Source organism: Fragaria vesca, linkage group LG2 (assembly GCF_000184155.1).
Source record: "Fragaria vesca subsp. vesca linkage group LG2, FraVesHawaii_1.0, whole genome shotgun sequence".
Lineage (NCBI taxonomy): Eukaryota > Viridiplantae > Streptophyta > Magnoliopsida > Rosales > Rosaceae > Fragaria > Fragaria vesca.
Window position 1 is genome coordinate 28,849,938 of NC_020492.1, and position 14,654 is coordinate 28,864,591.

General features: G+C 38.6%; 1 protein-coding gene across 1 annotated transcript; it reads left to right on the forward strand.

Moving 5' to 3' along the window:
* Nucleotides 1–4,158: 4,158 nt before the first annotated feature.
* Nucleotides 4,159–5,798, forward strand: LOC101307560 (E3 ubiquitin-protein ligase PUB23-like). The gene has a single exon (XM_004291623.1). The coding sequence runs from the start codon at nucleotides 4,323–4,325 to the stop codon at nucleotides 5,610–5,612; it is 1,290 nt and encodes a 429-aa protein (XP_004291671.1). The 5' UTR covers nucleotides 4,159–4,322; the 3' UTR covers nucleotides 5,613–5,798.
* The last annotated feature ends 8,856 nt before the right edge of the window (nucleotides 5,799–14,654 follow it).

The window sequence follows — 14,654 nt, forward strand, 5'->3', positions numbered from 1 at the left end:
TACTACTACTACTACTACTACTACTACTACTACTCTACTCTACTACTCTCTCTCTCTCTCTCTCTCTCTCTCTCTCTCTCTCTCTCTCTCTCTCTCTCTCTCTCTCTCTCTCTCTCTCTCTCTCTCTCTCTTTAAGGCTCGATCTGGTTCACCTCCATGTCTCCATCACCACGCAGTCTTTGCTTTCATCTCCGGCGGCAACCGACGTCTCGCTTGAGCCGATCTCCGGCTCGATCTAGTTCAGCTCCATCACCATACCGCCAATCCTTCACCTCCGGCTCGATTTGCTCATTTGCGGGAAAATGCCCATTGAATATTAATTTCAACCCCTCATTCCCCATTTCAATGACAATCTTTTTTAAGAGCCCATTCCAATATAAGGTACATCTATTTGTGCCCAAATGAACAAATTTTTACCTAAAGTCTTAACAAACAATATTATTTTAGAGTATTTTGCTCTCACCCCTGTTCGAGAGGAAAGATCCCACATCAGAAAAGGGATAAATAAAATATAACTTATAAGTGGATGGATCATATCCAATTATACCGAGACCTTTTGTGGTTAAAACCTAACACCTTAAAGGTGGTTAAGTTAGGACAGTATCGGTACAATGTGATCCACAGGGCACACTTGTCCCTGTTCTAGTCTTAAACATGCATAGAGAGAGAGGAAATGGAAGAGAGAGAAGAGTTGGCTGGAACCTCACCATAATTTCGCCGGTCGCCGGAATTTTGCCTATTTTTTAAAATGTCACCGGAATCTCGCCAGATTTTTTTTTTTAAATGTCACCGAACCTTGGCGGAAGTATACTGCACCATCGCTGAAGTTTAATTATGGGGCAGTAATAATGAAAAATATTTTATTGGGGGGCAATAAACTTCTACTGAGATTTTATTAGGGGGCAGTAAACTTCTACTGAGGTCAATAAAATCTTATTAAGGGGCAGTAATGATGAAAAATGTTTACTGCCCCTTAGTAATCAATTATTGACTTCTGTACTGACCCCCAATAATCTGTCAAAGCACATAAAAACGAAGAAGAAGGCAATTTCCAACCAAAATGAAACCCAATGTTCTAAAAATTTCCTCCTAGAGCCGATTAATCCCCGCCTAGGGCCTAGGCGCTAGGTGGTGCTTCACTCTTTCCGTCTAGAGAGCTAGAAAACCGATTAATCTCTCGATTAAGCCGCCTAAGTGCTAGTCACCGGCTATCCGCCCGACTAGCGCCTAACTTTTTTAGAACATTGACGAAACCAAAGGAAAAATTACTGACCCCCAGTAATTAGCTATTGACCTCAGTACTGACCCATAATATTCTGTTAAAGCCAGAAAAATGAAGAAGAATGCAATTTCCAACCAAAACGAAACCAAAAGAAAAATTACTGACCCCCAGTAAAATACCCCCAATAATATTACTTACCCCTAGTTAAAAAGAAATTAACTATAGCTTAACCACTACCATTCCCAAAATCGATGCTTCCTTGACAAAACGACGTCGTCCGCCGGATGCTGGTGGCCGTGGTGGCGCCTCGACCGTCATCGATGGAGATTTCGATCAAGTCTGGAACAGCCACTCAACTACGAGCGCATCTACCTTGCCGATCTCTTCCAGTCCAGCGTCCGCCGCATCATCTACTTCAACTCTGACCTGATCGAACCGAAGATCGGCTCAAGCGAGACATCGATCGCCGCTGGAGATGAAGGCATGGACTGCGTGGTGATGGAGCCATGAAGGTGAACTAGATCGAGCCTCAGAGAGAGAGAGAGAGGGAGACTTTCGTGACAACAGAGAAAGAGGAGGTAGTTTAATGAGAGTGAGGGTAAATCTGTCATTGTATCATGGTTAATTGAAATAGGCCTTGGAAACAAATTTTCATTTAGCTGGGCTTTACTTTAAAGAATTTTGTGCATTTTCCTATATATATATTTCTTTCCATTTTTGTGAATTTCAATTTAATATTTGACTTTTTTAATTAACTTGTTAGCATAAAAATGATTAACTTCCATTGATTATCAAAGTGGGTATTAAATTTAATTAATTGGTTAATGAAAATTTTCATAAAAGTCGTAATTATTGTTTTTACTTTTACATCTAGCGTCTCGGCAAACACAGAGCGCCCTATCGTGGATTGCCGGAGCCTGATATAATTAGCTCGGAAAACAGTATGAAAAATATGCCTACTGCACAAAAGGATTCATTATAACTTTAAGTAAGATGAGGGACTCTCATGCGCAGAGGTTTGAGTGCGTTTCGAAGAAAGTAAAAGAAGCCGAAGTTTGGTGGTTCACTTCAGCGCAGCATATATACTAATGCATGGGCTTGAAGAAGGAAAGCAGCGGGTCAAAGTCAGATGGACCGACCCACTTGCACGGCATGAGCTCGAGTGCTCGACCAAAGAAGCTGTCGGCACCAGCCCTTGCAGCCCCATGATCTGATCTCAATTATACAATGTAGATACATTAATTAACTACTGTTTACTTAGTCTAGAGATAGAAAGTCAAATGCTCCCAATTGCAGGGAGATAGTTAAGCCAGATGGGCACGCTTTGCAACACCGACGACGCCTCCTCTCTAAGGCATCACATCGATCTATTTCAACTTCAGAAGTACAAGAATATTCAATATACAAGGAATGACCCAGCTCTGTTGAGGGACGTGATAGGGCTTAAAACCCTCAGCCATCGATGAGTAGAAAGGAAGAAAGAAAGGATTGAAAGCTAGCGATTTAATTGGGTAATTGAAGAAGATAATGAACAGTGAAGCGGAAGACATGAGAGGCTATTATGTCAGAGAGAGAGTGAGTTGTGTGGGTATGGATTTCAGGCTATTTACTAGTTGGTGATTATGATGGTGATCGAATTGGCCTAGCTTAATGGTTTATTAGCAATGGCGGAGCCAAGATTCAATTGTTACTCAGGTTAATTATAATATCAAATTTTTTTTACAAATCTTGATGTATTGTGTGAGAAATTTTTATGAAAAGCTAACTAAATCTTATAAAACGAGGCCACAAAGCTTAAATAGAATTAGGTGTAAGATGGAGTGGGGTTTGAGATATCTACATGTGTGTGTTAGGGTTTTGTAATCCGATTATTAGCCGATATAGGAAGAATGAAGAAGAAAAAATGTGCATGATGTAGTTTTTTTTTCTTAACTTCAAATTATCACTTGGGCTCCGCCAATGCTTATTAGGCCTTTGGGTTTTGTTGAAATTTTACCGTTAGTATATTTTTAACCAAATTTATAAGTGATTCTTATAAAACATTGAAGATCATAAGAAATCAGAAGTCCAAAACATAGAATTAAGCAATTAGCATTTCGAGTATCGAAAATTCTTTTACGCACCAAGGGGCAAGTGAACGAGCAACTAATATGTAATATTTTAATTCGGTCATCCACATCGTATTATCATGTATGTATTCTAATACCATTAACAAAATTAAAACCTAAAATATTAATAATGCAAATACACCTTGGTACGTAGAATCCACTCTGATCAACTATTAATGATCTGTTTTAAGATATGAAGCTATTTCGTCCGAACCCCTTTAAAAGGAAGTCTGTGTCACACATGCAACACAAGAGATAAAAGAGCTACAAAATATTATTAGCTAATTATGATATATATATATCAGTTTCCTTGGAAAAATATAATTCTGAGTTGTTTCTGACCATGCAATTTTAAAAGAGTTCCATATTACAAGAGTGTTCCGTCAGAAGAGATCAGCTCAAGATGACTTTAGCGCAAAATGAATAACATTGTTTAATGCAAAATGTTTTGTTTCGAATATTAAGGGAATCCTAATTATATAAGTTAAATCATATATATCTCAGTGAGAAATTACTACGTGTGATCGATGAGCAGTTTGACATGTCCCCTATATAAGAAAACATTAACTTGCACAATCGAAAACAGATCACTACAGTTGCATTTGTGATCGAATATATTTATTAGCTTATCGAAGTCGTACGTCATATGAATTCGTCTTCCAAAACCTTGGAAAAGGTCCTAATTAATTGGCATAATAATTCACGAGCATTATATTTCAATTTCTGTGTGTTGACTTTCCCTATGAGTTGACAACTCGCATCACCACTCGTCCTCCTCCCTCCTCCCTCCTCCATCATACATAAGCCCTCCCTTCCCAGCTTCCAAATACATAACCAAACTTCAACTGTTTGACAATTTCGAGAGTCACATCTCTTCATTCAATTGATGAGCTTTATCTTCGATCTTGTCCAGAAGTCATCGTCCCTCCAATTAATTCTCTCTTGTCTACTTTTCTAACAATTTCACATCACTTCTTTGCTATATGTAATTAATGCAATCACCTCGCTTTCTTCTGTCCAAGAGGCCTAACATGGAGGCCGAATTTGATATTCCGTCCCACTTTCTCTGCCCCATTTCTCTTGAAGTCATGAGAGATCCCGTCACAGTCTCTACGGGGATTACCTACGATCGGGAAAGCATCCAGAAATGGTTATTTTCCGGCAAGAACAAGGCTTGCCCCGTAACGAAGCAGCCATTATTGTTGGACGCAGATCTCACTCCCAACCACACTCTTCGCCGTATAATCCAAGCTTGGTGCACCCTCAACGCCTCTCATGGGGTCGAGCGGATACCAACACCGACATCGCAGCTTGACAAGACCCAGATCGTTAAGCTTATTAACCAAGCGAGGAAGCTCCCCCACACGCAGCTCGAATGCCTCAAAAGGCTCAGATCCATGGCCGCAATCCACGGTGAAAAACACAGGAACTCTTTGGAGGCAGCAGGAGCCGTAGAATACGTTGCTTCTTTGATAAGCAACACCGACCAATCGACAATGGAAGTGGCAGTTGAAGTCTTGTTCTATCTCAGAAGCTTGGAATCTCGTCTCAAACAACTAATGAGCAAAGATGGGGAGAAGATCATAGATTCATTGGTACAAGTATTAAAACGAGGTGATTACCAATCTCGAGCTCATGCAACTATTTTATTGAGGTCTGTTTTCGAATTGGCAGATCCAAACCGGATGATGAGCCCCACAGTTGAGTTATTTATCGAGACGATGAATGTGGTACGAGATCAGGTCTCCCACCAAGCATCTAAAGCTGCTTTGAAGCTTCTTGTGGAGCTTTGTCCATGGGGAAGGAACCGAATCAAGGCCGTGGAAGGGGGCGCAGTTTCTGTCCTCATAGAGGCTCTTCTCGAAGCTCAAGAGAAGAGGGCATGTGAGCTGATACTGATCTCATTGGACCAGCTCTGTGGATGCACAGAAGGGCGAGCTGAGTTATTGAGGCACGCGGCGGGGCTGGCCATCGTGTCCAAGAAGATATTTAGGATTTCGCACATGGCAACCGACAGGGCGGTGAGGATATTGTTTTCCATTTCTAGGTTCTCTGCAACTTCTGCAGTAGTTATGGAAATGTTGCATGTTGGTGCGGTGGCCAAGTTGTGTTTAGTGCTTCAAGTCGATTGCAAGTTTAAGACCAAAGAGAAAGCTAGGGAGATTCTAAAATTGCACTCTAGGGTTTGGAAGAATTCTTCATGTGTTCCTGCTCATTTGTTGTCCTTCTATCTGCATCGTCATGACGATCAAATCATAGCTATTGTTTCTGTATATAATTAATTTGGTCTTGGAGCTAAGCAGCTCATTTTTGGTGGTGACACACCGATGTGTTTCAATTAAATGGAAGAGTTCAAGATTAGAAAATAATTTTTCTCAAACGATGTTTAATGTATCCGTAGAAGCTTGTAATCTCTTTATTTCTCGGAACAATGAAAGGTTATGAATAATACAAAATTCTTCCATGCAGTATTACATGCGTCCAGGATAGCTGAGATCATCCACTAGGCATATCAAGAGTTCGAGACTAACAAGTAACAACATTTAATTTTCTAACTGTCATAGAATAATTAATTAAAATGATTCTTTATTAAAAAAATGTTAATTTAGTACTAATTTTAATCCCTCAATACTTATTGCAATGATAATCTTTTTCAATTGCCCATTTGAATGTAAGGAAACTTTTTTTTGCCCTGATACACGCATTTTATGCTATATTCTTAATGTATTTCCGACCCTATTTAACTTTGTTATTTCCTTAATAATATCATTTCTAGCTTGTTTCTGTGTTGTAGGTCAAAAGAGGCAGTTTTACACAAAAGAAGGTTAAAGAGCAAGAATTGAGAGAAATCCTAATCAAATGAGGATTCCTGGTGCAGCAAGGAATCTCATTAAGTCGCAAAATCTGAGGATAAGTCATTTAGGAAACTTTCTTGTTTTGAAGAGGGAAACTTGCTTATTTCATTTTAAAAAACTTTCTTATTTTGATTTAGGAAACTTACTACTTTTGAATCTTTCCTATTCTGACTTTCCTAAAATATTTAGGAAACTTTCTTTCCTTATGAGACAGGGAATCCATTTGAAGTCAGGAAACCTAATCCAACTTAGAATAGGAGTCTGTGAATGTGTATAAAAGGAGGAGGACGAATTCTGCAGTAATCAAAGGATTTATGTGTTAATATAAATCAGAAATTAAGGGATTCTTTCCTTAATTTCGTCATTTAAATTATGTCCATCTTACCTTATTTATCTGACTTTATTTCACTTGCAGGAACCCTACTTGCGCACAAATAAAGGAAGGGAATTTTTGTCAAAAGTCTGATTGATAGCAGAAGAGGGAAAGTTCTTAATCGCTGGGATTTCCTTTGGAGAACAAGGAGTGTACCTGGTCTGTATTCAAGCCACATGCAGAGAATTATTGTGCAAGACATTCCAGAGATTTCTAGGGAAGATTTTGTACAATATTCATCACCATTGGATCAGAAGTCAATCAAGGGCTAGGAGCATAGCTAGGGTTTTGGCCAAGACAGTATAAAAGGGAGCAAGGTAGCAACGTTTTCATCATCACTTCTTCCGCCAAAAATTCAGAAAACGTTCTGTCTCTTCTGTTCTCAAAATTCGTGTGAGTGCCAAGCCGCAAGGAGCAAGCACGCAGCCAATAGAGCTTCCTCAACGCTGCCAAAGTCCTTCCTGTGCTAGTTCGTCACCCCTTTGAAGCTTCACGGCCAAGAAGACTCAAAAGTGTAAAACTATGGTTTGGATTTACTATTTTGTTCCTACTGCCTTTGGATTTCTAATCACATGGATTATGAGTGCTGATTTTGACAATATGTTTTATACATGAATTTTATAAAGTTTTGTTCTTAGATTGTTAATGAAATTTGCGTAACTTATTCCTGTGCCATTCTTGATGTTGAAAACTTATGATCTACAGGTTTATTTAAATGATTGACTTCTATAGGGTTGGTACTGCCATTTATCTGTGTTAAACCGCTAAGACAAACATAGATTGATTAAGTGGCAAAAGCTTAGATTCATAGGAATGGGTCAGGTTTTGATCATGAGTTGCATTTGAACTATTTAAGCGCTAAGATAAACTTGTTTACATGTTCGAATTCTTCTGTGAACTTAATGATTCATGTTATATGTTGTATGGTTGCGCTAAGTATTAACATGACATATTGCATGGAATTTTCTGTGTTAAACTGCTAAGGCAAACATATGATACTTAAGCAGATTATTATATGTTACATGACCGCTACGGTGTGTAATTCTGAATTCGTTTCTTCATACTTGATTGGCATGATTTTAAGTTATGTAGATTGAAGCAATCTGTTACATGATTTTATATGTTTGTGTGGAATGAAGTTGATCACTTGTACATAGTAGTTCTTTTCTTTACCTTTTTCATAGGAATGTTAGAACCAAATCCCTAAAATCCCCCTTGAAATCTTGTAAATGTAATTGCTGTTTATATTCTGTGATTAACTTTTCTAATTTTGTAAACGCAGGAGCACCCTAAAGTCCCCGGATTGATCAAACCTTATTTACCAGTACTACAATTGTCAAAACAGGGTTCATAATTGTTGCACACCCGAAAACGAGCGCGTCATGCTCAAATAAACAAATCTTTACAAAAATCTTAACAGACTATTATTTTAACACTATTTTACAGGCTATTTTACACTTACCGCCACTTAATCATGCTTAGAGAGAAAAAGTGGAAAAGAGGGAAGAAATTATCGGTACCTCACTAGCCGCCGGACTCTAGAATCTTGCCGGTTGACGAAATTTCGCCAGGCATGTAAAACCGATCGCCAGAATCTCGTCGGACCTTTTAAAATGTCACCAGAGCTTGTCGGAACCATAACATACACTTGTTGGAAGTTTATTGAGGGGCAATAAGATTGAAAAATATTTTACTAGGGCCAATACAATTTTACCAAAAGGCAATAAACTTTTACCGGAAGGCAATAAAAAATTTATTAACAGGTTACAAACATGAAATCTCACTAGAACATCCCAAATGAATTTGTATCAGTTAATACACGGTCTATTTAGGGGCTACGCGGGGGGGATTAAATGTTGAGAAAATTTTTATTGCCCTAAATAATGTTGATTAACCCCTAATAAACTTTAGAAAAGAAAACTTTAACCTTCTTATAACTCCCCCCAATTCCACATCAAAACATCCCGAAAACTAGAAACCATACCGGTTCCTGAGCGTCACCAACAGTAACCTAGATCAAAAAGTCATCTCCGATCGGTCAGACCAGTCGCGCCACCTCCTAGCAGTTGCGATTGTCCTCAACCTGCTCACAGCCATGTCTGATCTGGAGAAGAAAAGTTTGGCATCCTCAATGACGCAAATCAGGACCCCAACCAATACAAACTAGGATTTTTGGTTAGGAGGCGCCACTAATTTCTTGTTGGAACGGAGTTGAATCGCTTGAACTTTGTGTACAAACATAACTGGGATTTCTCGAATATCGAGAACAAAATTGGGAGCAACAAAGTCTACCTCTTCGCTCAGACGGAGTCTAGAAAATAATGGGATCAACGATTTCTTATCCTGACACTAGTGGTGATGCAGCGCCTCGACCGCCATCGATGGAGATTTTGATCAGGTATGTGCAAGCGCCACGCTAGAGTCACTGACATCGGATCCAGATTGAAGGCGCCATGCTGGAGTCGCTAATGTATGTTAAATTTATCCAAAGGTGCTCGTCGCCGATTTCTTCTTCGGCCTAAGGTGGTGCTGATGCTCCTCTATCAAGACGCCGGCTATGATGCCATCTTCAGCCAATCTGCTTCAGAGTATTAATGTTATGGTCTAGGTATCGACGATGATGGTGAGGAGGTCCGAGAGAGAGAGAGAGAGAGAGAGAGAGAGAGAGAGAGAGAGAGAGAGAGAGAGAGAGAGAGAGAGAGAGAGAGAGAGAGAGAGAGAGAGAGAGAGAGAGAGAGAGAGAGAGAGAATGGTTAATAAGTGAGGGTAAACATGTCATTACATTTAGCTTAAGAGTGCTGCTAAATGTACCCAGCAAATTTCTATGTACACCCAACAAACTATTTACACCCGGTAAGATTATAGAATCTCTAAGTAAACCCAGCAGTTTTCCAATAATACCCTTTCTTTGTTAAACCCAGCAGTCACACCCAATACTCAGACCAAAATCCAATCTCTTTTTCGAGTGAACAGGGAGGAAAAATAAGCTCCAGGAAGAATCTTCTTCAACATTTATCCAATCTTGTTCATCAAAACTAGTTTCTGTTACAAAATTCAATCTACCTTCTTTAATTTCTCAAATGCATCGCGAGCCTTGAACGACTTCAATGACGATGGCATTGACCTAGACTGCCAGACATGTCAGAACCCACCCCGAATTTCACCCTGAAACCTGAAGTAAATCCTGCGGGGTCCACCTCTAAGGAAAATTTACCTAAAAATTTGGCGTAACCTCCCTTGAAAAAGGACAACCCTAACCTGAAAAATTTAGATAAGCACTCCTATAACGAAAACATCCATCCTCAACTCCTAAAGCCATCCGCTCCCCACAAACTCATCCCCCACAAATAACATTATACCAAATCTAAAACCATCACACAAATATCCTGAGATAATTTATACAACAACCTCCAAATATTTCTAAAGTATACTTTTGAGTATTAACATACAACCGCAATACCATAAATTAATCTCAAGGTTATCAGAGCCACTAGACTAGAGGAAGCAAGAAAGATACACTGGTAGGTTAACAGGTAACCTACTGGTGAAAAGTGGTGGTGATGTGGGTAACTATGCCTCACCTCCTTCTAGAACCGACCCGAACTCCGTAGACTGGGCATTTTAAACCGAAGAGCCCAGGGGAAAACATTTGAAAACGTTAGCGTGAGTGGACAAAAATAGTAACGATAATAAATACTTGAAATAAAATTTCTGAACAAGATTTAAATGCTTTACCTTTTTGTTCATCGAACAATATAATTATGCATGCACCACTTAATGCTCACCAATAATACTTCCAAAGAGTAAAAAAAATGACGAACCAATCCCATTGGTTTGAATAAATCCAAGAAATTAGAAAGGGGGTTTCACCATAAAGATGGGCCTCCCAGGCTAGGGTCGGAGCCTCCCAGGCTCTATTAATAGCGTCCCACGCCAAAGGCTAGCTAGCAATAATAATATACAACAACCCTTATATAATGAAATAAGAAGATCATATAGAGCTCACAAGATAAATATCCTGGCCCACTAGATTGAGCTCATGGGATAGGTGTCCCGGCCCACTAGATCGAGCTCACGAGATAAGTATCCCGGCCCACTCAACCAAGCAATGTAACGATACTCAATGACGTCTCACACATCAAAATATACTCTAAGCAATGATTGAGGAGTACCAAAAATCCCATTTTCGGTAACCTTTTACAAATCTCAATGTTGACAAATCTAAACGACAATTATAAAGGAGATATTTATAATTTAATTGTCGCATGCAATTTATTCAAAATAAAAGTCTACTCACAGATCGTGACTAGCACTGCTGCCGATCCTGATGCTCCTCAACACGAGTATCCTCTCGTCCAGAAGAAAAGATACATTATTCTTTGCTAACCAAATATCAACACCAAAAATTATAATAAATAACACGAGCCTATAACGTTCTCACTAACCCACTTCTCTTATTTCTTAACCAATTGGACCAAACTTCTTCGCAAACTCCATCCTAAAATTCCGACGGATTTAAGCTAATTTCCTTAATAATCCAACAGCCGGATTCTTGACTAACAACCAGCAATTTCCTATCCTTTTGAAAAACCTAAAACTTAACCACCACACCTCTAAAACTCTTAAAATTAACATCATTGAATTCCTCCCTTCAAACACATCTTAAACAGCATAACCAACAATCCTAAAGTGGTGGCACCACCGCCTGCGTCGCCGGCAGCGGCGGCCGGCCATGGCCAAATTCCGGCCACCTTCAATGACTACTAAATTTTAACCCAATAACCTTCTCAACTAGCTCAACAACATTCCAAACTCCAACAAAGACAAATTTTGAGAAGAAACAGACCAATCTACCCGAAATAGCAATAATCCCAAATTAGGAACCCTAGAATTGACATGCTCGGTTCTCCCTACTTATAGTGAATTAGTTTGATTCCTTCTAGGGTATTGCTGCACAAAGGAAGGGCTTCAAGAAGGAGTAAAAATCTCCAGCTATGGAGACCGGAGGAGAGAGTTTCGGTCGGTAAACAGTCGGCGAAAGGGGTGGTTTCTCTCACCTGGTGGAGTTGCAGATGCGATCGCCGACCTAGCTAGCTAGAAGAGAGGATGACCAGTCGACCGGGATCGGAGCGACGGCCTGAGCTGGCCGGACGGCAATGATCGGGAGTGGGAAACTATTCTGGGCAAGGAGAGGGAGAGGGCGTCGGGGAAGAGAAGAGGAAGTGAGGAGAATCAGTTTTGGGCCTTTCTCTTTTCTTTCCAACCGGTCCAACTCCCCTAAATAAAACCCAACATCCAAAAAATAACACCCTAATAAATAATACCCTAATAAAAATTACATTTTTACTAGTTAACATTCAACTTTTTTTTTTATCGTCTTCAAATATTTCTCAAAAACATAGTCCCTCCAAAATATCTCTAGGGCCCTTTGAAACTATAAACTCAATAACGAAGACAGTAAAAAATCTTATTAAAACCAAGCTAATAATTAGGGTAAAAATTTAAGAGTCAGGATGTGACAAAGCTAACCAACGGTGACCTGATCATGCTCGACGTACCTTTGCAAATTACTCAACAACTCCAAATAATTAATCTTCTTATTATTTGAATTGAAACTGGCTCTCCCAAACTCAACCAACTCACTCCACTCAACCCACCCACCCCCCCCCCCCCCCCCCCCTCCTTCTTAATTTCTTCTTCTTCACCACCTTCCTGACCCGGCTCCGACCCAAATTACAAACATTGTCTCCGAGAGTGGTTGAACGCATCACTAACACCTTCTGCATGAGCTCACACATCCCTATCGCCACCGGCACGCCGAAACTCAAAACTCGCTGAATCTGATCGAGAAACTGTTAGCCAGGTCTGGTGCTCAAACTAGATGCTCCGATAAAAACAAAAACCCCAACATGCAGAAATTGGATTAATGTATAGGGCACCAGATGGTTATATATGAACACAAACTGTGTGTGTATTTAATTTTGATAATGAAGGTTTTGCTCGAGTGATTGTATAAGGTTTTGCTCGAATGAACATGTTCAAGTTATTTTGCTGGGTACATTTAGAGAATGTTGGGTTTTAGGTGTTTCAAATTTGATGGTTTGTTTCATTATATTCTTAATTATCATGACTATTAGTGTAATTTCGTATCAGGATAAAATTGTCTTTTCAAATAAAATTATTTTGCTGGGTCTACATAGAAATTTGCTGGGTACATTTAACAGCACCCTTAAATTAATTAGAATGGGCATTGGAAAAAAAATTTCATTGGATTAGACTTTACTTTAGAGGATTTTTTGCATTTGGACATTTTTCCCTTCTTTATAATATTTTTCTAATATGAAGAGTAATTTAGGCATTCCACAATTTTGTGCTTTTTTGGCTTCTCTTTATAGTAGTAGAGATATACTTTTGACAATTTTTTTTTCGAGTAATAATGGTATAATTTTTATTTCAATTGCTTGGACGATATGGATACATACATTCCCGTGCCACCAAAAGACAAGTTAGAGGATATAGTAACCGGGCCTCATAGAGAGCATTTAATATAACACCCGGAAAATTTGAGCAGGTTTATTTGAGATCGTTTCGAGAACATTGCCGATCTCGGTTATTAAGTTAATGATCAAGCAGATTTTCTAGGAATTTTCAAAAGGAGAAAACCATGATATAAGAATCTAATATTAAAGTACGTGACATTACAAGTTCATGAATATTTTTCTAGAATATTTCAGTGTGTTTATGAAGTTGGGAATTATAGGAGTTGGTTCAAATAAAATGAAATTCATTCGATGAGATCTGGGACGTCCATTCTTTTCAAATCTAAGTCGGTTGATTTCAATATATTAGAAGTGGGGATGTGCCAGCTCAGTCTAGAATGCTCGAGAGAGCCTGAGGACGTGAGAGTGAGAAGAGTGACTCTCTGACTCACCGGCCCTTAAATGCTAGTTAGAGGAGTCAAAACTTACATGATGGTGATTATACCAAACAAGAACTTCGTCAAATAATAGATTGATTATACAGGGAAAAAAAAACTTACATATATTAGCTTATATAAATATGTCGTTCTTATGACTTTTAGTTGATTATTTAGAGACATATATATTCATGGTACATATATTCACATATGGAGTAACCATTTCATAGCTTATATCAAATCATAATTCTGCCTTATTTCTCTAAACTACTCGACAACACATAGTAAAACGTATTGGTTATGTCTATCGAATCGACGTGCAAAACAAAAAGAATTTGGTTCTTTAAGCTATCTTTATTGATTGATCTTGCCTATACTAAAGAAAGAGTATTATCGGACTTACTGTTTAACTTGGCATTTGTGGGTGAAAATATGAGAAACACCAAAGACGACACTAGAGCAAAGAGAGATTGACCATGAGAAAGAAGAAAAAGTGTATAAACCTTAACATGTACAATATGGGTACCCATACAATATATGTGATGAACCATATATCTTTAGTTAATCAGTTAATAAATAAAATGCAGTGTATATTTAAAGATGGTGGAGACGAATCCGATTAATGGACTTGTGGGGGTGAATGGGGGCATAAGTCCAAAACTTTTAAACATATTTCTCCTTTACTTTCATATTTTCTCATATAATTAGGAGAGTCATTAATCTAATATATTATTAATGGCACGTTTACTTATTTGGAATGGAATTCATCAGGAATGAAAGACGGAAGGAATGGGAGACGAAATGGAATAGTATGTGGAGATTTCAATTCCATTGAGCTGTTTACTTACCACATGGAATTAGAATATGAATGTAATTAATTACTATTTTAATTACTAAAATACCCATGAAAAAAAATATAGAAAATGACAAACCACTACCATAGACAGTTGCAAAATACAGAAAAACCAACTTTCAACAGATTTAAACAAATAAGGACATAAACCCAAGCCCACAATGCATAGTCCCACGCCCTGTCAGCAATTTTTACGCAAAATACCCAAAAAAAACTAATTTTTTCTAAAGTAACTACAAAACTACTACTGCCTTAACCAAAAATACCATAACCAAAAATATCTTAATATCTTCTCCGATCTCCCATATTCTCTCTCTCTCTCTCTCT